Source organism: Hypanus sabinus, chromosome 6 (genome assembly GCF_030144855.1).
Source record: "Hypanus sabinus isolate sHypSab1 chromosome 6, sHypSab1.hap1, whole genome shotgun sequence".
NCBI classification, from domain to species: Eukaryota; Metazoa; Chordata; class Chondrichthyes; order Myliobatiformes; family Dasyatidae; genus Hypanus; species Hypanus sabinus.
The window spans coordinates 131,527,489-131,551,195 of record NC_082711.1 but is presented as its reverse complement, the minus strand read 5'-3'; the positions used below and the strand labels follow the sequence as shown (position 1 = coordinate 131,551,195).

Below are 23,707 nucleotides of genomic sequence, written 5' to 3'. Positions count from 1 at the left end.
GGATTTACCTTGTACTACCTCAATACACTGTTGTAATGAATTGATCTGTGGTATGCAATGCAAGTTATTCACTGTAGCTGGGTGCACATGCCAATTATAAACCAGTTTACCAATTTAGTTTACTATTTACCTTTGCCAAAATGAATATCCTGTAATGATGTTCCACATAGTGTCATGAGGAAAAAAGGCAATCTAAGTTTTGACATGCATGCCTGTTATCGTGTGTCTAGATTGGGATACAAGGGGTAAAATTTTTCAAGAATTCTTTCCCTGATTTGATTTTGTTTTTGTTTTACTTTGAATCCGTTGACAATAATACACAGTTTGATTAAGATGGGTAGGTTAGTTTGGGCCCAGTACTAAGAACTGCTTACGAAGAAAGGAACCAAAAATTGAAGATGTTTTAACCTTTCCAGTTGACTATAAAATTGTTAAAATATTTCTTTCTATGTAGATTTCCTGTTGACTATTCCAAAATATTTCCACCTTATAAATGCCTTGATATTGGCTCCATCATTGAGTTATTTTGCCCTAACTGAAAACTCTGGCTTTGGCAAGATTGGAAAAGTCTTGCCTCTACTTCAAATTTTTTAACTACTTATGTAGTTACATGATTCTTGCACATTATAAAGTTGGAATTTTGTAGCCAGTTAGTTATGCACTGCAAATCTCTTGCGTTACACCATGGCAACACAGGTAGACAGGCGGTGAAGGTGTATGGCATACTTGTCTCCCATGTTACAGCTGTACAGGATGTTGGTGAGACTGCATCTGGAATTTTGTGTGCAAATCTGATTGCCATGCCAATTGAAGAATGTCATTAGGCTAGAGAGGGTGCAGAAAAGATTCATAAGGAAAGGTTGAGTTTTAAGGAGAAACTGGATAGGCAGGGACCATTTTCTCAGGAGCATGGGAGGCTGAGGTGGTGACTTTGTAGAGACTTATAAAATTGTAGATCACTACAGCTCAGAAACTGGCCTTTCAGCCCATCTAGTCTTGTCTATCAGTGTCCATTTAGATATGTACTTTTATTAAAAATATATATCTAAGAGTAACAACTTTTAGTAAAAGCTGTGCTTTTAACCAGCTGAATAGATTAGATGAAGGACATGGTCTTTATTTTCCCAGGCAGGGGAGTCCAAAGCTAGAGGATATAGGTTGAAGTTGAGAGGAGAAAGATTTAAAGGGAATCTGCAAGGGAGATTTTTTCCCCACACGAGATGTTAAGTTTGTTATTAGCTGACCAGGGAAGCAGTAAAGGGGATATTTAGGATAGGAAAGGTTTAGAGGGATATGGTCCAGTTCCAGGTAAAGAGGACCAGCTCAGGAAAGCACCTTGGTAAACGTGGACTGGTTTTACATGCTGTATGACTGTGACCATCCAGTCTGCCAATGCAGCGTTTTCTGCATTCTCTCCCAAAATGGGGAAAACAAAAGAGATCGGTCTGAATTATTTCATTGTATTTATACAAGGCTGGGTTGTTGTGAAGTACTTTGAAGTGATAGCAGACCAGCTGATGAGGAAAGGACTCTGATTTAAAGTGATTGGCACAAGACTAGGGAGTGGGAGGGAGCAGACTAATTAACATAGTTACAAGCTGCAGTGAATGACCTGAAGGGGGAGGTACTGGAATTGTTTTCAAATGGGAATCTATATTTAAGAGAAGAAAAATCTAGGGAACATGGGAGGGTCTAATTAGCCTTTGATTCATAAGCTAAATGGTTTCCAGTACTACGAGATTAATTGAAAGGTTTGTGTCTTTGCAGGCATACTACAAAACAGTCTAGATTACTGGAATACTGGTCAAAAATTACTGGAATATTAGTTGAGACCAGTAGATGAAGAAACTTTTGATTACTTGTTAACATTTCCAAGATTAACTGATTTAAATTTTGATTGGAAAAAGCAGAACTAACTTAGTGTTTCCCCTCCCTCCCCCCCCCCCCCCCACTACATTATGCTGGGTTATTTTCCTACCTCCATCCACATCTCTGTATCCTAGGGTGAAACACCACTTCACACGGCCTGCCGATACGGTTTGGCAAACCTTACCGTGGAACTGTTACAACATGGAGCAAATCCCAACGTCCAAACAAAGCAACCACTTCCCACTGGTACCAGTCTGTCTCCAGATACTGCTGATGGCCTTCACCTGCAGACTCCACTTCACATGGCAATAGCAAACAATCATCCGGATGTCGTATCTGTGATACTGGAGCAGAAAGGTAGGTTTGTTTTGTCACTGCACTTGGTTTATCTCCAATCTAAGATATCAATGTGGCTTCAAATTAGCACGTCAACAACATCAGGCATTAGTAATTGCACCTCTCACTGCACCTTTGTTTCACTTTCCTCACCTTGGCTTCAGAAACTAATTTTGACAGATCTGTTTATTCTCGGTGTACAGCATTATGAACTCTGTGAATGGCATAAACATATTGGAGTATAATTGCAATCTAGCCATTGGTTGTATTCATCTAAATTCACACTGGTGGCAAATGCCAGTGGGTACAGCTAGCAACTGATACACTCACACCAGGAAATCTGCAGATGCTGGAAATTCAAGCACACACAGAAAATGCTGGTGGAACGCAGCAAGCCAAGCAGCATCTATAGGAAGAATAGCATCTTCGTCAGGACAAAGGGTCTCGGCCCGAAACGTCGACAGTGTTTCTTCCTATAGATGCTGCCTGGCCTGCTGCGTTCCACCAGCATTTTGTGTGTGTTAACTGATACACTCCCTCATTTAGCACTAATAATAAATTTTAAATATTGGATTTTTATAGGAGTTACCTCAAATAAAAGTAAGTTGATAGTTGAGGTCCATTTTATGTGCTGATTTCCTTGCTTTTTGTTGAATTCAGTGCAGCTGAATTGAGAAGGGCAGATACAACCAATATTCTTGCACTGGCAAATAGAGACAATCTTCTCCCTATGTATTCAATACTGTAATTACTGGTGTGTAACCCTAAAAATAGTTTTATGTCAAAACTGCCATGTCTGCATGAGCACTATGGATAAAACAGAGTGATGTCACACTCCTATGTACAGTGCTAAACTTGCTAGTAGCTGTCAAATGTAAAATTATCCCAAACCACCTTACCCTGTGCTCCTGACAACTCTTGCATTCATGTACCTAATTTCCCTTTGATTCCTTTTGTCATTTACCAATACTAAGGGCTTCATAGAGTAGAGGCAAGTGTGGCCAGCACCGTGCTGTCCTCCAAGTCCTTACTTGTGAAATATTTTGGGGATTGTAACATGGCAACCAGAGGGGCAACAACTTTCACTGTTTTTCTATTCAAATGAGATAACCTAATTATTTAGATTAAGTCAATTGAATACATCTGAACCTTATTTGGAAGGTCTGTGATTGAAATAAAACTAATTTTGTTCTTTTAATCAATGCAGCAAATGCACTTCATGCAGCCAGTAATCTGCTGATTATCCCTGACTTCAGTCTCAAAGATTCCAGAGATCAGACTGTCCTAGGACTGGCTTTGTGGACAGGTAACAGAATGCTTTGCTTTCCATATACTTTTTCATTAGACTTGTTTACTTTCTAGAAATTAACTTCGCTTATTGTCATCTGACTGTACAGTACATATATACAACCAAACAAAACAATGTTCCTCTAGACTATGGTGTACCCAGAAAACACACATTACACAGCACGTAAACAAAATATTACCAAAACAGTTTAGAGATTTGGAGTCGACCATGGATGTTGTGTCCTAGCTGTTTATGTAATATGCAAGCCAGCACAATATGAAATGGAGAGCAAGCTGTTGTCCATGCAGCAGGCTCCACCTCTCCACGCAGCTGATGAATCCAAAGGAACGGCTGAGACAGATACAATTTGTACCAGCAGTATCACAGGAGTTGCCAGTCAGCGTTTTACTCAATGTAAGGCTGTCTTAGCGACTCCAGCTGGCGATTTCCCCGCCCTCCCCCTTGGGGGTTAACTCCCAAAACCTTCCCCATAAGTGGCTATAACTGCAAGGTAATGGAGGTTTGAGATTAATTTCCCTTCTAAATGAGCTGGCAAACACAGCTGACAAGTCCAGTTTGCCCGGACCAGCTGGTTTTAAGGTACTAGTAACCTGTCCCTGCCCCTTTTCCTGTCAGAAGAAATGGTTCTATCAGGCTTAATAACTAAGCCACGTGTGAAGGCCAGAAGCTGGACTTGGTTATCAAAGGCTATTTAAGATGCACAACATTGGGAGCTTTTAATAGGTAGTTGGAGTATATCCCCACTACCACCACCCCCAGCTATAACAACCTTATATGTTAATAAAATATAATTCAAAATGCACACCGAGAAGTTGTTAGAATGGGGACAAGAAACTTTGCACCTCTAAATCTCCTCAAAGTGTAGATGCTGCTGTGCCTTCTTGATTAATGAGGAGGTGTTGTGGGTCCAGGTTAGACTGTCCATTGCGTGCACACCAAGTACTTCACTATCTCCATGGCAGAGCCATTGATGTGCAATGGAGAGTGGATGACCTGTGCCTTCCTGAAGTCTACAGTCATCTCTTTGCATCTTGTCCAAGTTGAAGCTCAGGTTGTTGTTCTCACACCATTTGACAAGCCTCTCTGTCTTCTCTCCGTATGCTGATTCATTGTTGCTGATGAGGCCAACTACTTGATGCAATTTGAGCTGGATCTGGCAGTGCAGACATGAGTCAGCAGTGAGCTGAGCACACTACCCTGGGGGCACCAGTGCTCCATGTGATGGACTGACTGGGGTCTTTCTGTCAAGAAGTCCAAGACCCGGTTACAGAGAGGGGTGTTGAGTCCCAGCGAGGGCAGTTTACCCACCAGCCTGTAAGGGATGCTTTTGTTAAAGCACAACGACCTGGCATATGAGGCATCATTTTCTGGGTGGGACAGGTTGGAGTTGGAGGGCCAAGGCTATGGCATTATGAGTGCACAGGTTTGAGTGGTTGGCGAACTGGAAGTGTAGCTGTAAGGTAGGATTTTATATGGTCCATTACCAGCTGGTGTAAACACTTCATGTATGTTGAGGTCAGTGCCGCTGGGTGTTAATTATTTAGGCAAGCTACCATCACTTTCTTAGGCATTGGAATGATGCTGTTTTGAAGCCTGTAGAGACAGTGAACTGTTGCAAAGAGATATTAGGGATGTTCTTTAAGACCTTTGTTAGCTGGGCCACACAATCCCCCAGCACCTGACCCAGTATGTTGTCCATCCCCACATCTTTGCATAGGTTTACCTTAGCTAGGATCCCACTCACCTCAGCTGCGACCAGACAGAGTGCTGGTTCCTCAGGGGGCTTTCCTTGATGTCACATCACTGATTGTGCACAGAAGGCATTCAGCCTGTCAGAAAGGGTGGTGTCACTGTCATTGACGCAAAGGGTGAAGTTGTAATGTGTTACAGTTTGTATACCTTGCCACGTGCACCGTGTCCCTGTTGTCACAAAGGTGTCTGAATTTTATGTGAATACTCTTGTTTTGCCTTCCTGATGGCATGTGAGAGCACAGCTCTTGCTGACCTGTATCTCTTGAACTGAAGACAGCGTTCTGATCCCTGAGTAGTGTACAAACCTGTGCAGTCAGCCATGTTTTCTGCTTTGTCCTGGCAATGTCATGTTTAATCACGGTAACATCCTCAGAGCAATTTCCTCTCTAGCTAGTCACTTCAGTAAGAAACTAAAAGGTGTCTTGTAAGCTTTTTGTAATCTGTTAAGAAGCAATTTGATAAGATCTTTAGTTTGATTTTTGGAGGATCCTTTCTGGAGAATGAGAATATTTGTATCAACCAATATAAAAGGTATTCAAGAATAACAGAAATATAAATGAATTTTTTAGCCAATCTTTCTTGGCAATAGAACCGGAAGTCTAATGTTAACCATATATCAACTGCACTCTTCCTGCAGGCATGCATACCATTGCAGCACAGCTCCTAGGTTCAGGAGCAGCCATTAATGACTCAATGTCTGACGGTCAGACTCTACTACACATGGCAATTCAGAGGCAAGACAGCAAAAGTGCTCTCTTTCTTCTTGAGCATCAAGCTGATATAAATATTCGGTGAGTGCAATCCAGTATACTGTGTACATTGGGCATCTTTAAGGTCTCTAGAGAGAGCTGAATGCGGCTTTTATTCATTTGAGCTTTTGTCCTTGGGTCTTCTAACTGATTTCCTTTGTTTTTATAAGTGTTTTATTTCCTCTTTCACTATACTTACTGCTTTTATTTCTTGTTGTTTCTTTGTATGCTTGACAGAACTAAGGACAGTGAAACAGCCCTTCAGTTAGCCATCAAAAATCAACTTCCGCTTGTGGTTGATGCTCTTTGTACCCGTGGTGCAGATATGGCAGTGACCGACGAGAAGGGCAATTCACCTCTGTGGCTAGCCCTGGAAAGTGGACTTGAGGACATCGCTTCCACCTTGGTGAGTGTCGCCCAACAACGGCTTTGGTTCATTCATCTGTTTTGGTGCATAGATCTAGAGAAGGATAAAAAAGTAACTTTCCTTCTCAACAAGACAATGACTCTTTGTCAGGTCTAGAAGGAAAAGTCCAAGTGAAATTTCACTGGGATGATATAATAAAACATAAGAAACCAACAGAAAGTTTGGGGGAGAACTAAGAAATAGATGAAGATTTAAGATTCAGTAGGATTATCAGCACTTTTTGTAGCACGTGTGAAATGGAAGGATATATAAACAAAGTAACTAAGTACATAGTTAAGGTGGGGTGATTTTGTGGAGGATTTTAAAAAAAATTATTGAGAGCACGAATATACACCCTTTGGATCCAACGAGCCTTTAACACCCAATGTGGCCGATTAACCTACTAACCTGTACGTCTGGAATGTGGGAGAAAACCAGAGCTTCCAGCAGAAACCTATGCGGTCGTAGTGGAGAAAATGTAACTCCTTACAGACAACGGCAGAATTGAAATAGTATTACACTAACTGCTGCATTGTCAAGATTGATCACATCAAATTAGGATAAGTGCACAAGCTCTTGTCTGAAAGTTGGTGGATTTCTGGAAGGTTTGAAAATGTTAGCAGTAATTTAAAATACAGTTCTCACAGCAGTTTTCTGTAAAACCAACAAAGAAGCAAGTGTCAGATCAAAGTCCCGTTTTAGTTAATGATGTAATGGTGCATTGAATATTTGTCTAATAGCAATCAGAATATCGTGCTTTAGGGAATACTCAAAAGGGAGAAAAAGTGAAAAATTCTGGAAATTGAAAATCTTAATTTACAGATGTTGGTAATCTGTAGTTATAAAGTTTGCAAAGGTCCAAATATAATTAGGATTGAATTCTGTGATGCCTTAAAGGTCTATCTGAATTGATAATATGAAGGAACAATGGGAAGAAATTTGAATTGTCAGGAGCCCTTAAACATAAAGAGTGGGGAATATGCTAAATGAATATGATGAGCATGTTGAATGATCACTTTCCTGAAGGGTGAAGAAAAACACAGATACCTTTATTAAAAAAAAAGATCTTGAGGCATGCACAGTATCTTGTTAAAATTAATGTGAGCAGAATAATATTGAGTTTAAAGAGTGAATCTATATGGTCAGATGATTTCTATCCAGTGTTTTAAAGGAAATGGGTGAAAACTTTACAACTGCCTCAACACTTAAGTCTGTCCAAATTTGGTAAATTCAGGAAAACTTTTCTATAGATTTGAAAATGTATTGATCACTCTGCTATTGAATAAAGGAGAAAGGAAACTTGTGCAATTTAGCCGAACAGCTTTGTTGTGAGAATCTGTAATTAAGGATGGTGTCAATAATTTTTAAAAGGAAAGTAACTGCAACTGTTAGAAGTCTAAAATAACCCCAATACAGCTGGAGATATTCGCTTAAAGCCATAGAGCACTACAGCACTGAAATAGGCCCTTCAGCCCATCTGGTTCATTTTTCTGTCGGTCTGTCTAGTCCCATCAACCTGCATCTGGACCATAGCCCTCCATATCCCACCCATCCATGTACTGATCAAAATTTCTCTTAACTATTGAAATCAAACCCTCATCCAGCACTTCTCCCAGCAGCTCACCACACTCTCACCATTCTCTAAGTGAAGAAGTTGCTCATCCCTGGTTCCTCTTAAATATTTCATCAATCGTACCTAATCTATGACCTCCAGGCCTAGTCTCACCCACCATCAGTGGAAAAGGCTTGTTTATGTTTACTCTATCTACACCCCTCATTATTTTCCTTACCTCTCAGGTTTAGCATTATCAGCAAATGTTATGAAATTTGTTAACTTTGTGGCAGCAGTACATGATATTAAAAAATAAATTAGTCAGTATATGCATATTAAAATAGTACAAAAACACGTAATTTAAAAAAAACTAGTGAGGTAGTGTTTGTGGGATTACTGTCCATTTAGAAATTGGATGGCAGAGGGGAAGAAAACTGTTCCTGAATCGCTGAGTGTGTGTCTTCAGGCTTCAGTAACAGTGAGAAGAGGGTATGTCCCGGGTGGTGTGGATCTTTAACGATGGACACCACCCTCCTGAGGCACCACTCATTGAAGATGTCTTGAATACTATGGAGGTTGGTACTCATGATGGAACTGACTAATTTTACAACTTTCTGCAACTTGATTTGATCTTTCGTTCTCCTACACTCCAGGGTTTAAAGTCCTAATCTATTCAACCTTCCCCTATAATTTAGATCCTGGCAACATCCCTGTCAATTTTCTCTATAATCTTTCAATCTTATTGATAACTTTAATCTATAGAGGTTGCCAGACTATGCATAATACTCCAAATTAGGCCTCACCATTGTCTTATACTCCTGTACTCAATACTTTGATTTATGAAGACCAGTGTGCCAAAAACTCTTTACTTGTAATGTCACGGGCAAGTAATAATAGATCTATATTCCCAGATCCCTCTGTTCTACTACACTCTTCATACCCTAACATTCACTGTGTAAGTCCAATGCTGGTTAGTCTACCCAAAGTACAACACCTCACACTAACCTCCATCAATTCTATCTGTCATTTTTCAGCCTGTTTTTCCAGCTGCTCCAAATCCTGCTGCAGCTATGATAACCTTACTTGCAAATTTGCTGATCTTGTTTACCACAGTAACATCAAAGCCATTGGTATAGAATAGATGACAAAGAACAACAGTCTCAGCACCAATTGCTGTGGTACACCTCTTGTTCAGTTGAGATGCAACCATCTACTACCATTCTCTGGCTGCTTCAGCAGAGCCAATGTCGAATCCAATTTACTACCTCATCTTCTGTGCCTTGCAACTAAGACTTCTTTACCAGCCTCTTATGTGGGACTGTCAAAGACCTTGCTAAAATCTATGTAGATAACATGAACTGTCTTCATCAACTTTCCTGGTAATCTCCTCAATATTCTGAGATTGCTTAGACGTGAGCTACTACGCATAAAGCCACCTTGATTATTTCTAACTGTCTCATCTGTTCAAATCCTTGTATATCCAGCCCCTCAGAATACCTTCCAATAATTTACCCAGTATTGACGTCAGACTCACTGGCCTATAATTTCTCAGCTTATTCTGAGATCCTTTCTTGAATAACATCATCTATGCTCCAATCCTCCAGTACTTCACCCATGGCTAAAGACAGTTTAAGTAGCTCTGCTGGGGTTCCTGTAATTGCTGCACTAACCTCCCACAAGGTCCAAGGAGACACCTTGTCAAGTCCTGGGGACTTACCCACTCTAATTTACCTCAAGACAGCAAGCATCTTTTCCTTGTATGCAGTCCATGACCTCATTGCTGTTTTGCCTGAGTTCTATAGGCTCTCTGTCCATCTCCAGAGTAAATGTAGGTGCAAAATATCAATTTAAGATCTCCACCATCTCTTTCAGGTCCATATATAGAATACCATACTAATCTTCAAGAGGACCAGTTTTGTCCCTTGCTGTCCTTTGCTCTTAGTAAATCCGTAGAAGTAGCCCTTGGGATTCTCCTTCACTTGTCTGCCAGTGGAACTTCATGCTGCTTTTTTCCATCCTGATTTCCCTCATAAGTGTTCTTGCATTCCTTTTGCTCCTTGAGTACCTTATTTGTTCCTTGTTGTTTGTACCTGCTCTGCACCTTCTTAATAAGGGCCTCGATATCTGTCAAACCAAGGTTTCCTAAGACTGTCAACTTTGCCTTTTATCCTGACAGGAATACAAAAAGGAAACTTTTCTGACCACATTTGGTAAATATCTCATCCAGTCCTTTACACTGCTAGTCTTGGTCAATGTGTGAAAAGTCGGAACCACCTTATTTTTCTTGGAACTTGTGGAAAGAGAAGTGGTGTTAGTGTTTTGGATTGATTACCTTTAATTGGCTTATTAATCATTACAAATGGTCTCTCTGGTGCTCCCTGCTCCCTTCCCTCTCCCTTTCACTTTTCCCAACCATGATTCCCCTCTCCCTGTCCCCCTTCCCACTCTTAGTTCCCAGTAGAGACCCATATTAGAGTCAGGTTTGTCATCACTCACATGTCATGATTTTTTTGTGGCAGCAGTACAGTGCAATACCGAAAATTACAGTACTGTGCGAAAGTTTTAGGCAGTCTAGATATATATGCCTAAGTGTACAAAAAATTGAAAGCTTTGAGCCTTATGTCAGTTATTACAGTTGTAGAGTATTGTTATGATAGGCACCTTTTCCTAAACGACTTCCAAAGCCATTTTTGGCATGTATTTCTAATAGTTCTGTGGCAAACAATCCTAAATGGGGAAACTCCCTTGATTTCAGGTGAGACATGGTTGTGATCCGACATGTTGGGGTACTGGTCCTGGTGGATGCCTACAGACTTTGTTACACCGAGCCATTGATGAAAACAACGAGATTTCTGGTTGTTTCCTCATCCGCAGGTATACATGGAGATATTTTCAACTGCCTATCTTTCAAATGTATTTACAATGTTGGTGGGGTGGGGGGCACAGTGAAAATGAAATGAAGGTAAACTAGCCAATAATATAGATTGCTATTTTTTATAGCTTAAAAATAAAAGGCAGGAATGGACATTGAACTGCTGGGAAGTAGTGGTGGGGCACAGAAATTGCAGAGGAACTGAATAGGTAATTCACATCAGTCTTTGTTGTGGCAGACACCAGTAACATGGCAGGAATTTAAGAGAGTTAGGGAGAGTTGAGTATATTGGCTGTTATGAGCAGGTGCTGGGAACTTGAAAGGCCTGTGAATGGGTAAACTACCTGTACCAGATGGACGATATCCAGGAGTTCTGAAAAAAGTTGCTGAAGAGATTGTGGAGGCATGAATAGTGATCATTCAAGAATCACTGGAGTAAGGGAGGGTCCCAGAAGACTGCAGAGTCATAGCTATAATACCACTGGAGGCAAAAGTCAGGGAATTAAAGACTAGTTAGTCTGACCTCAATGGCCAGTAAGATTTTAGAATTCATTATTAAAGATGGAAGTTCAGAATACTTGTACATAATAAAATAGATGCCAATAAGGTTTCGTTAAAGGGAGACCTTGCCTAAGAAATCTGTTAGAATTCTTTGAGCAGGATCAAGTAAATTAGACAAAGGAGAGTCAGTGGATGTTATGTACTTGGATTTTCAGAAGGGCCTTACAAAGGCGCCACACAGGCGGCTGCTAAAGCAGAGCACATGGTGTTTGAGGCAAGGTACTGGCATAGATGGAGTATTAGGTGACTGGCAGAAAGCAGGGAATGATTATAAAGTGGTCCTTTTCAGCATGGCTGCAAGTGACTAGTGGAGTGCCACAGGAGCCAGTCTTAGGATTGCTCCTTTTCACTTGATACATTAATAGTCTGGCAAAAGGAACTAATGATATTATAGCAAAGATGATACAAAGATGGGTGAAGGGGGTGGTGTAGGGAGTCTGCAGAAAGACTTGGACAGGTTAGGAAAATGGTCAAGGAAATGGTAGATGGAATACAGCATAGAGAAATGTGGTGTCCTACCACGAATAAAGGTATAGACTATTTTCTAAATTTGGAGAGTAGTCAGTAATCGGAGGTGCAAAGGTACAGTATTTGGAATTCCAGGATCCCCTTAAGGTTAACTCGCAGGTTGAGTTTGTAGTAAGGAGGGCAATTGCAATGATGTTTTGAGAGGACTAGAATATGAAAGCAGAGATTTACTATTTATTATGTATTAGCCAGACTGCATTTGTAATTTTGAGAGCAATTTGGGCCTCGTATCTAAAGAAAGATATGCTGGGCTGGGAAACAGTCCAAAAAAGTCGCAAGAATGACGCAAATGAAAGGCTTAAACATGTGAAGAGCGTTTGAAGTCTCTAGGCCTGTACTTGAGTTCAGAAGACTGGGGGTAGGGTGGGGTGGTGGAATCTCACTGAAACCTACCGAATACTGAAAGACCAAGATGGACTGGACATGGAGAAGATGTTTATATTAGTAGGAGAGTCTAGGATCCAAAGGATCCTCAGAATAAAGGGATGTCTCTTTAGCACTGACATGAGAAATTTATTCAGAGTGATGAATCTGTGGAATTCATTGCCATGAAATGTTACAGAGGCAGAGATAGGTTCTTGATTGATAAGGGGTTAAGGGTTATGTGGAGAAGGCAGGAGAATGAGGTTAGGTATGAAAAAAATCAGTCATGATTGAGTGGTGGGGCAGATTTTTGCAATATCTTTGTGGCCTTATGAAATTTGCTAGCAGTAGTGTTTACTTTTTGAAGGGGAACAATGTTTTGTGTATCAGTCTAATGTACTTGTAATATATTGGTTTCCTATTATAATGGAACAATACTTTTCTACACCAAGTGATCTTCATTATTCTTTCAAGAGGGAAAGTGATGCTCAGGATTGTTTTGCTGGTAGTTCTTGAATTCAATTAATCAATTTTGCTACCAGCTGGCTATTTCAACACTTCATCTTCACTAGCAGCTCATAGTTAATCTACAAATAAATCTTGTCTGCAGACACCTAACTTGATTGAAGGAAAGCTATTGCATTTTGAGAGAAACGTGCCAGTACAAAATTCCTTGGGAATGTAAATCAAAACCAATATTGCCCAAATGTTCTTAATCAGTGGGAATTAGAAAAGCCGCAACAACAGTGTCTAAAATGTGTAAACAGATTAATGGCTTCAATCTTTTCATAACCAAGGAGAAACTTTAGAATGATTCAGTATTGTATAAAAGAAATCTAAAAGATTAGTTAAGTTGCCAATCAGTTATTCTTTATTGCTACAGTAACATTTCTCTTTAACAGTGGATGTGATGGTAACAGTCCTAGACGACCAGGGCCAAACGGTGAGGGGGATGAGGAAGCCCGAGATGGTCAAACACCATTGCACATGGCAGCAAGCTGGGGCCTTGAAGAAGTGGTACAGTGCCTTTTGGAGTTTGGTGCCAATGTGAATACTCAGGTCAGTGGCAGAGTGTGTGATTCAATCCATGAGCATGTGCCTGCTGCTGCCTGTAAGGAATTTGTACGTTCCCCCCGTGTCCGCTTCCTCAGGTTTCCTCCCACAGTCCAAAGATGTACTGGTTGATCATTGTAATTTGTCCTGTGATTGAGGTAGGATTAAATCTGGGGATTGCTGGGTGGCATGGTTTGAAGGGCTGGAAGGGCCTAATCTAGACTGTACCTCAACCAATAAATAAATAAATAAATATTTTGCAATAGAATTTATTTACTAAGGTGCAGTGTGAGATAGGCCCTTCTGGGCATACAAGCCACTCTGCGTAACAGTCTCCCAATTTAATCAATTAACCAATCAACTGGTACGTCTTTGGAGTGTGGGGGTAATCTGGAGCACCCAGAGGAAACCCACACAGTCATGGGGAGAACATACAAACTGGAGTTAAATATGCCATCCCTTCCCTTGTAGCCAGGATGTGGGATATAAATTACAACGGGAGACAGAAAAGGGTTTCTAAAAAGGGCAATGGTCATACAATTATACAATGTCATGGGAGATTTCAATTAGCTGCTCCAATTAACTGATGATGCAATTAAATGGAACCCACTGTATTTAGAAATGACTTTACAGGCAGCTCCCAGGTTGCAGCAGATCTGTATTTGAAAATGTTCATAAGTCAGGAACAAGTAGTGTGTGGAAGAGGGTTGCAGAAACAGCTGTGATGGGAGTGAGCAGGCTGGAAAGATTAGCTTCAAGCCAACGTTACTGACTTCAGAAGTGAGTCAGCTGAGAGCTCTTGGCTCCTTCCAGCCCTCCAACCCCACCCCCCCATTGTTTTGTGGAAGGATGGGGAGAAAGGGAGAAAGGGCACATGGATATGCTTTGTTCCACGTGCTTTTCTTCAGAAGATGTCTAGTTCATGGAACAGCTGGCAGATCCATTCCACTGGTTTCCCAACTGCTTGTTCTTACTTATGGGGTGACTTTAGGTTTGTGACCTGGACAGGTTTGTAATGTGACAGTATTATATATGCGAATTTTCGTAATTGGTATCTTGTATCCTGAAAGTGGTATGTGAAATTTGCAGGGATCTCCTGTATATGTTTTTCTTACAATTCTGTTGTGATAGGTGAATCGTATTTAATGTTTCTTTTTACCTTTTTACAAGGATGCAGAGGGAAGAACTCCAATTCACGTTGCTATTAGCAACCAGCACAGTGTTATAATTCAGCTTCTGATATCGCACCCTAACATCCGGTTAAACATTCGGGATCGCCAGGGTCTGACGCCCTTCGCCTGTGCAATGACCTACAAGAACAACAAGGCTGCAGAGTCAATCCTCAAACGAGAGCCAGGAGCGGCTGAACAGGCAAGAGCATGGGAGTCACCAACATATGTCTTTGTATTTCCAGAAAGGGTTATAGTTGTTCAGTGAGGTTCATGCTTCGGTTGGAAATGTGAACTGGAGCAATTAGATACAATATTGCAGTCCTGCTGATTCTGTTTGTTCAAACTAATTGAAAGAAATTCTTTTGCACCAGGGACATTGTACCAGTCTGTTTCTAAGCAGTGTAAGAGTATGACTTTGAGCCATTCTTTTCGATCCACTATTTACATTTAAATGTGAAGCCTCTCATATTCATGAACTAATGAGTATTAAGTGATTACATTCCTATAGCGTAAACACGAGGAAATCTGCAGATGCTGGAAATTCAAACAACACACACACAAAATGCTGGTGGAACACAGCAGGCCAGGTAGCATCCATAAGGAGAAGCACTGCCGACGTTTCGGGTCGAGACCCTTTGTCAGGACTAACTGAAAGGAAAGATACTAAGGGATTTGAAAGTAGTGGGAGTAGGGGGAAATGCGAAATGATAGGAGAAGACCGAAGGGGGTGGGATGAAGCTAAGAGCTGGAAAGGTGATTGGCGAAAGTGATACCGAGCTGGAGAAGGGAAAGGATCATGGGGCGGGAGGCCTTGTGAGAAAGAAAGGGGATGGGGGGAAAGCACCAGAGGGAGATGGAGAATAGGCAAACAACTAAGTATGTCAGGGATGGGGTAAGAAGGGGAGGAGGGGCATTAAACGAAGTTAGAGAAGTCAATGTTCATGCCATCAGGTTGGAGGCTACCCAGCCAGTATATAAGGTGTTATTCCTCCAACCTGAGTTTATATTCATTTTGACAGTAGAGGAGGCCATGGATAGACATATCAGAATGGGAATAGGACGTGGAATTAAAATGTGTGGCCACTGGGAGATCCTGCTTTCTCTGGCAGACCGAGCATAGGTGTTCAGCGAAACGGTCTCCTAGTCTGCGTCGGGTTCTCCAAATTCTCTGTTCCTTGATACTCCTGAAGACTTTACCATACACGGTGTATGTCCTAGCCTCATTCGTATTCCAGAATGCATCACCTTACATTTGTCTGAATTAAATTCCACCTGCCATTTTTCAGCCTATTTCACAAATATACATCACTATGTCTTGAAATCTAAGACGCTATTAACAACTCCTCCTTGGGTCATCTGCAAATTTTTTAGCCATGCCTCCCACTTTGACATACACAACCATTTCATTCATGTACGTATGTTGCAAACAGCAAGGATCCCAACACCTGACTCTCACAGGCATCTCATTGCAAAAACAGCCTTCTGCCATAGGCTTCTGTTTCCTATTGTCAAGTTAGTTTTGCCAACTTGTCTTGGATCCCATGGGCCCTAACCTTTTGAACTGATCACCCACATGGGGTGACAAAGACATTACTAAAGTCCGTGTAAACAATGTTTGCTACCCTGCCCACTGACAAACTTTTTCCCTCTTCAAAGAATTTAGTCTTTGATGGGATTGATGAGATCTGTCCTTAACAAAGCCATGTTGGCTGTCCCAGCTTCGTGTCATTAATCCTCTCCCATCAGAATTTTTTCCCATATCAATGATGCTAGGCTCGTTTTATAGCTTCCAGATTTTTTCTTGCTACCCTTCTTAATCGTTTTATAGCTTTCAGACTTTTTCTTGCTGCCCTTCTTAAAAAAGGACATCATGTTTGCTGTTATCTGGTCATCTGGTTCCTCAATTGTGTCCTGTGAAGCTTTAAAGCTAATTGAATTCCAGTTGTCTCTTGCCTTGTCTCCAGTAGCAGTTAGAATGAGTTTCATTTTGCCCTGGAGATTAATCTTCCTTTAAGCTTCCCAAAAAATTAAGTACTGCCTTTATTTATGACATATGCATAACTTACACCTACCCCTTCATTGAACTCTCTGACAATGCTGTTTCCTTTAGAAATATCACTTAGGAGTCCTCATGTACCTTTTGGCTTTATGCACAGATTGACAATGTTGTCCCTAATGTCCTCCTTTCCCTGGTTGTTCTCTTGTCCATGTTACACAATTAATTGAATTTATTTGTGATTGATTTCCTATGACCCCACTTAGCCTTCCTAGTTTTCTTTGTAAGCACCTCATGACACCTTTTATACTTCGGATGGTTTGCAGCCCCACCCCCCATGCTACATTCAATTTCCTATACCTGTCATGTTTTCTTCCTTTAAATCAACCCTCTATCGGGGGTTCATATTACCCCTGGCTTTTACCCTTGCAGTAACATACTGACCCTGAACTGTAATTATTTCTCCTTTAAATGCTTCCCTCCGTGCAAATGTGGATTTGTGGCAAATAGATAGACCCAGTATACCTTTGACAGGTTCGCTCTTGTGTTAATGAAACTTATCTTCCATAAATTTAAGAACTTCATTCCTATCCTTTTCTAATATTAAAATATATGGAGTTATGGTCACTATTCCCAGATTGCTCCCCCATCAGCACTCCCTCCACTTGAGCATCTGCATTCGCCAAGAAAAGATCCAGTAAATGTTCCTCCTCCTATTGATCTGTCTACATACTGTGTAAAACGCTTTCCTGGAAACACCTCAAAAATTCCATCATCTCAGCCGTTAATGTTAATATTGGGAAAATTAAAAATCCCAGTACACTAACCCTATTTTTGTTGCAACGCTCCATCTTCTATATGTTCCTCTCGCTCCTACAGACTGTTGGGAGGTCTATAGCACAATTAGTGATGACAACAGTATTGCGGACCCTTGTGTTGATTAAGCTTTGAGTTCATCTGCTTTACTAATGGTGTTTCTTGCACTAAAATACAGTACACGTAATTTAACTTTGAACTTCCTTGATGTGCACTTCCTTGCTTGAACTGACTGCCGGATCTACTAAATGTTTGTCTTTAGTATAGTTGTTCACAAACAATCACTGAGGCCCTTTTCCATGTCAACTCAATTTAAGCCGTCCTACTGGTGCTAATATTCTTTCCAGCAAGGGTCTTAATCGCACTTCTACCAGTACAAACTGCAATCTGCACTAATTTTTCAGGTACTATCTTCCTTTTAAATTTCCCAGTGATCCAAGAACCTAGAACCCATCCTCCGTCATGATCCTTTCAGCCACTCAACCATAAGACAGTGGGACAGAGGAGCAGAATTAGGTCATTTGGCCCATCAAGTCATGTCTGCTCTGCTATCCATTGTGGCTGATTTATTTTCTCAACACCATTCTCCCATAATTTTTGTCACTCTTACTAATCAAGATTCCTCAACCTCTGCTTTAAATATACCCAGTGACTTGACCTCCATAGCCATCTGTGGCAATGAATTCTACAGATTCAACACTGTCTGGCTAAAGAAATTCCTCTTCCTCTCTGTTCCAAAGGGATTACCCACTATTCTGAGGCTGGGCCCTTTGGTCCTAGACTTTCCCACTATTGGAAACATCTTCAACACATCCACTCTAACTAACTTGGACTTTCAATGTTCGGTAGGTTTATTCTTCTAAACTCCATAGCCATTGAGCACTCCTCAAATTAACCCCAGAATCATTCTCATGAGCCTCATTTGGACCCCCTCCAATGCCAAAACATCTTTCCTTAGATAAGGGAACTGCACACCATAGTGTGATCTGACCAATGGCTTAGATAACCTCAGCTTTACATCCTTCCTTTTATATTCTAGTCCTCTCAAAATGAAAATTATCATTTCATTTGCCTTCCTTTCCACCGACTCAGTCTGCAAATTAACCTTTAGGGAATCCTGCACATGAACTCCTAAGTCCCTTTTCACCTCTGGTTTCTGAATTTTCTCCCCATTTTTTTTTTTAAAAAGGGTCAGTCATTATTCCTTCCATCAAAGTGCATGACCATTCACTTCCTTACACTATATTCCATCTGCAATTTCTCTGCCCATTTTCCTAATCTAAGTCCTTCTGCAGACTTGGTCATGGGTTAAGAGTAAAAGATGAAAAGTTTAAGGGGCTCATGAAGGGAAACATATTCACTCAGAGGGTTGTGAGAGTTTGGAACAAGTTACCGTTGCAAGTGTGCCTGCAAGCCCTATTTGAAGAGAAGTTTGGATAGGTACATGAATGGTAGTGTTATGGAGGGCTATGGCCCAGGCAGATCAATAAGTGTTGGCAGTTTAAATGGTTTGGCATGGACTAGATGACCTGAGAGGCCTGTTTCTGTGTTGTACTTTTCTATGACTGTATGCCTCCCTGTTTCTTCAACACTACCTACACCTCCACTTATCTTCGTATTGTCTTCAAACTTGGCCACAAAGCCATCAATTCTGTCATCAAAATTATTGGCATATAACGTGAGAAGAAGCATTCCTAACACCGACCGCTGTGGAACACCACTAGTCACTGGCACCCAACCAGAAAGAGCCCCCTTTATTCCCACTTTTTGCATCCTGCTAGTCAGCCAATCTTCAATCCATCCTAGTACCTTTCCTGTAAAACCATGGGCCCTTACCTTGTTTAGCAGCTACGTGTGCAGCACCTTGTCAAAGGCCTTCTGAAAATCCAGGTAAAAAACATCCACTGACTGACCTGTCATCTATTGCTGTAATCACCTGGCCTACCTATCCTTTTACTGTACTCATTAGCTCTTGAATCATTCCAGAGATTACCCTTTTGAGCTCCTGAGCTTAAATGGAGATCTAGTTCTCTAATAAAAAACACAAAATGCTGGCAGAACTCAGGAGGCCAGACAGCATCTATGGGAGGAGGTAATAACGACGTTTCGGGCCAAAACCCTTCATCGGGAGGGTGATGAAACATCGTTATTACCTCCTCCCATAGATGCTGTCTGGCCTGCTGAGTTCTGCCAGCATTGTGTTTTTTATTTATTTCCAGCATCTGCAGATTCACTCGTGTTACCTAGTTCTCTAAACTTGAATTGCAGAACTTCATTTCTCTACCCACATCACTGGTACCTATGTATATGACAAAATTCTCTGATACTCAATTACTTATCTTGTATTCTCTTGCTTTATTCACCATTTCTAAATACATTATCCGAACAATTGTAGATTATTGAATTGTGTTATCTACAAAGTGCCTGATTGATATGTCCTCTAAGTTTTCTTCCTCATTATCTCCAGATAGCAGTTTTGGCATTAGGCTGACAGGTGGTGCAATGGCACCAGCACCGGACTCTGGAGCAAAGGCTCCCAAGTTCGAATCCAAGTCGGGCCACCCCAGAGCACGTTGTCCATCCGTGCCGTGATGAGTGTCGAGCTAGCCACTTGGCCTCGTAAAGAACAAACAAAACAAAACAGAGGTCGAGTCAGGAACATTGGTATCATGACCCTGTTCATTCGAAAGGAGACTAATCCTGACACCACATGCCAGATAAGAATGGCTGACTGTCTGGTGCGACATGCTTTTTAAAAAAAAGTCTTGGTATTTAAGACTGACTTGCATCTCATGACAAGATGGTGGTGTTCAGTGTTTCACTTTAAGATAGATTTCTACTATTAGACGTGATATCAGACTTGTATCTAAAATTACTTTCAATCCTTTGCTTTCTATCTGTGAGTCAATTTTTTTAATCGAACTTGCTGTTTCCCCTTGGTTCAAGTTTGTGAGCTAGCCACATGATACCTCGTCACTGTGCTAAAACATGACATTAAACACTTCTTATGAACTCTGTTACCTTAAATTCAGTTGATTTCATCAGATGTAGTCTTTTAACAACATACCAACAGTCCTTGATTAATGTCATGGTGACTTATGCCATCCCCTCGATCCTTCTCTATTTCTACAGCACCAATATCAGACTAACCTGTGTACCTATTTTTCAAACTACAACATCACACCAACCTTTTGCTTCTCTGGTACCATGTCTGTAGCTCGAGCTGCGAAAGATTATTCAAGCTTACGTGACTCCTTCCTTTTCTTCTAAAAGCCTGTTGAACATTTTATTGGGATCCAATAATTATCCAACTTTTAAAGCTGCCAGAGCCTTTACTATTCCTCCTTCATTCTGTTCATCATTTCCGGAATGTTACATACATAGATCTCAATGCCCGTGATTGTATAATCGCCTTGCATTTGCCTTCCATTCCACTGACTCATTAAAACAGCACTTTTTAAGAATAGTCATAGACAAATTTATCCCCACCAAATCTTCCCCAACCAGAAGCCCAGAATGAACCATGATATCCACAATCTGCTGAGGACCAGTTCATTGGCAACCCATTAAAGTACAAGAGGTCCAGGAATGATCTCTAAAAAGCCATCTTGCGTGGAAAGTTGCAATTCCGGATCAAATTTGTATCACTGAAGGATGCTCGACAGCTGTGGTAGGGTGCAAAGTGAAGCCAAGCGTCATGGATGCAAGACTTTGCTCCCAGATTAGCTTAATGTCTTTTATGCTAAATTTGACTGTTAAAACATGGAGACACTTTCAGGAACTCCAACAGCTCCCAATGACCTTGTGATTTCAGTTTCTGAGGCCAACGTGGGAACATCCTTCAAGAGAGTGAACCCTCAGAAAGGATCCAGCCTCGTAGGGGTACCTGGCTGAGTAGTAAAGACTTGTGTTGATCAACTAACTGGTGTGTTCACCGGTGTCTTTAATGACTCGCATCAGCAGTCTGAGCTATCCACCTGCTGCAAGCAAACTTCCATTGCACCAGTGCCCAAGAGGAATGTACCTCAATGACTTCTGTTTAGTAGCACTTGCATCCACTGTGGTGAAGTGTTCCGAAAGGTTGGTGATGAAACACATCAACTCTTCCCTGAGAAACGATTTGGATCCACTCCAATTTGCCTACCGTCACAATGGATCTACAGCAGATGCCATTTCATTGGCTCTTCATTCAACCCTAGAACATCTGGATAGTGAAGGTGCATTCATCAGGATGCTCTACATTGACTACAGCTCTGCATTTATTACCATCATCCCCTCAAAATTAATAAGATTCAAGACCTTGGTCTCAATACCTCCTTGTGCAATGGGATCCCCAGTTTCCTCACTTCCAGACCCAAGTCTGTGCAGATTGGCAAAAATCCCCACAATCTCCATCAACTCAGGTGCACCATAAAGTTGTGTGCTTACCCCTGCTCTTTTCGCTCTATAATTACAGCTACAATTCTATTCTTAAGTTTGCTGACGAATATAAACTGTTGTTGGCTGAGTTAAAGATAGTGATGAATCAACATATAGGAGGGAGATTGAAAATCTGGCTGACTGGTGCCACCACAGCAACAACTTCTCAGTCAATGCCAGCAAGGTCAAAGAGCTGATTATTGACTTCAGGAAGAGGAAACCAGAAGTCCATGAGCCAGTCTTCATTGGAGGATCAGAGATGGAGAGGGTCATCAATTTTAAATTTGTGTTGTCATTTCAGAGGATCTTTCCTGGGTCCAGCAGGTATGTGCCATCATGAAGAAAACACGGCAATGTCTCTACTTCCTTAGACCTTTGGGAATATGCAGCATGTTATCAAAAACTTTGACAAGCTTCCATAGATGTGTGGTGGAGGAAAGACTGACCAGTTGCATCATGGCCTTGATATGGAAACACCAATGCCCTTGAAGGGAAAAGCCCACAAAAAGTATTGGATATGGCCCAGTCCATCACGGGTAAAGCCCTCCCTGCCATTGAGCACATTTACACCGAGTGCTGCCCAGGAAAGCAGCATCCCCACCTCCTTGGCCATGCTCTCTTCTCGCTTCAGGAGCCTCAGGACCCATACCACCAGGTACAGGAATAGTTTGTAGCCTTCAACCATCAGGCTCTTGAACCAGAGGGAATAATTTCACTCGTCCCCATCACTGAACTGTTTCCACAACCTATGGACTCACTTTCAAAGATTCTTCATCTCATGTTCTTAATATATATTGCCTATTTATTATTTTGTATTTGCAGAGTTTGTCGTCTTTTGCACATTGGATATTTGTCTATTCTGTTGGGTGTTTTGTTCCTGGCATAGACTTGCCTTAATGTGGAATAAAACTCCTTGACAGTTAAGTAGTTTTTATATATTCAAGGATTTTTCATTATTAACAAAAAAGGGCAAATTGGCCGAATATTTGGACAAGGCAATACAACGTTTCCAAAATGCCTTAGTAACCTAAGAACTCCAGGTTATTGTATTGATTAAGAATCCAGGGAATGATAAAGTTTACAATTACAGGAGAAAGGTATTCCAATCTTTAAAAATGCTAAGCCTATCTTCCACTGTAGCTCAATAAACTATGGCTCTCATATACACATTGAAGCACTATCTTGCTGAAGTATTTCTGCCTCTTCCCTAGACAACTATTGGAAAAAGAATTTTAAAAAATAGTATAACTTGTTTATACTATTATCAGTTTAGTCTAATGCGAGATTTGGCATTATTTTGTTCTCGTCTAGTTTTGTTTTGAACTAACATCAGTCTTGCTTTGATTCTGTTTTGTATTGTGTGAAATTCATTGAGTTGTATGCTGTAAGTAACCCTTTTTTTAATACTTCAACAGATTGACAATAAGGGGAGGAACTTCCTTCATGTTGCTGTGCAAAACTCTGACATTGAGAGTGTACTATTCCTGATTAGTGTGCAGGCTAACGTGAATTCACGAGTCCAGGATTCATCCAAACTTACACCATTACATCTGGCTGTACAAGCAGGATCTGAAATTATAGTCCGGAATCTGGTAAGAACAAGGTCATGTAACTATTGGGATTCATTGAGATATTCTTGTCCTCCCTATTGTTCTTGGATTATTTTCCCATATATTATTGAGTGCACACAGTAACTTAAGATCTGCTTCATAAAAAATAGAGGTGTTAAACTCCTTGGAAGAGTCTTAATTTAACTTCTGTTAGAACAGGCAACCCAGTGCATAAATGTGATAAAATTTCAGAAGGAAGATTAGAAAGGCAGTATTTTTATTAAAATGGGAAGGGTGTGGATGGTGTGAGTGTTTAGAGGGAGCTGTAATCATTGTACCTAAATCACTGAAATTTAATAAGCAGGTTCAACAAGCAATTAGGAAGGCAACAACTATGTTGAACT

General features: G+C 40.9%; 1 protein-coding gene across 1 annotated transcript in view; it reads left to right on the top strand.

Annotated features, from left to right (window-relative positions):
• ankfy1 (ankyrin repeat and FYVE domain containing 1) overlaps positions 1 to 23,707 on the top strand; it is a 93,141-nt gene that overhangs the window by 43,881 nt on the left and 25,553 nt on the right. Inside the window, exons 12-19 of the mRNA XM_059972947.1 lie at positions 2,004 to 2,226; positions 3,413 to 3,511; positions 5,904 to 6,057; positions 6,253 to 6,421; positions 10,729 to 10,847; positions 13,200 to 13,356; positions 14,521 to 14,721; positions 23,169 to 23,345. Of these exons, the coding sequence (XP_059828930.1) occupies positions 2,004 to 2,226; positions 3,413 to 3,511; positions 5,904 to 6,057; positions 6,253 to 6,421; positions 10,729 to 10,847; positions 13,200 to 13,356; positions 14,521 to 14,721; positions 23,169 to 23,345 (1,299 nt within the window). The remainder of the gene's footprint in view (positions 1 to 2,003; positions 2,227 to 3,412; positions 3,512 to 5,903; positions 6,058 to 6,252; positions 6,422 to 10,728; positions 10,848 to 13,199; positions 13,357 to 14,520; positions 14,722 to 23,168; positions 23,346 to 23,707) is intronic.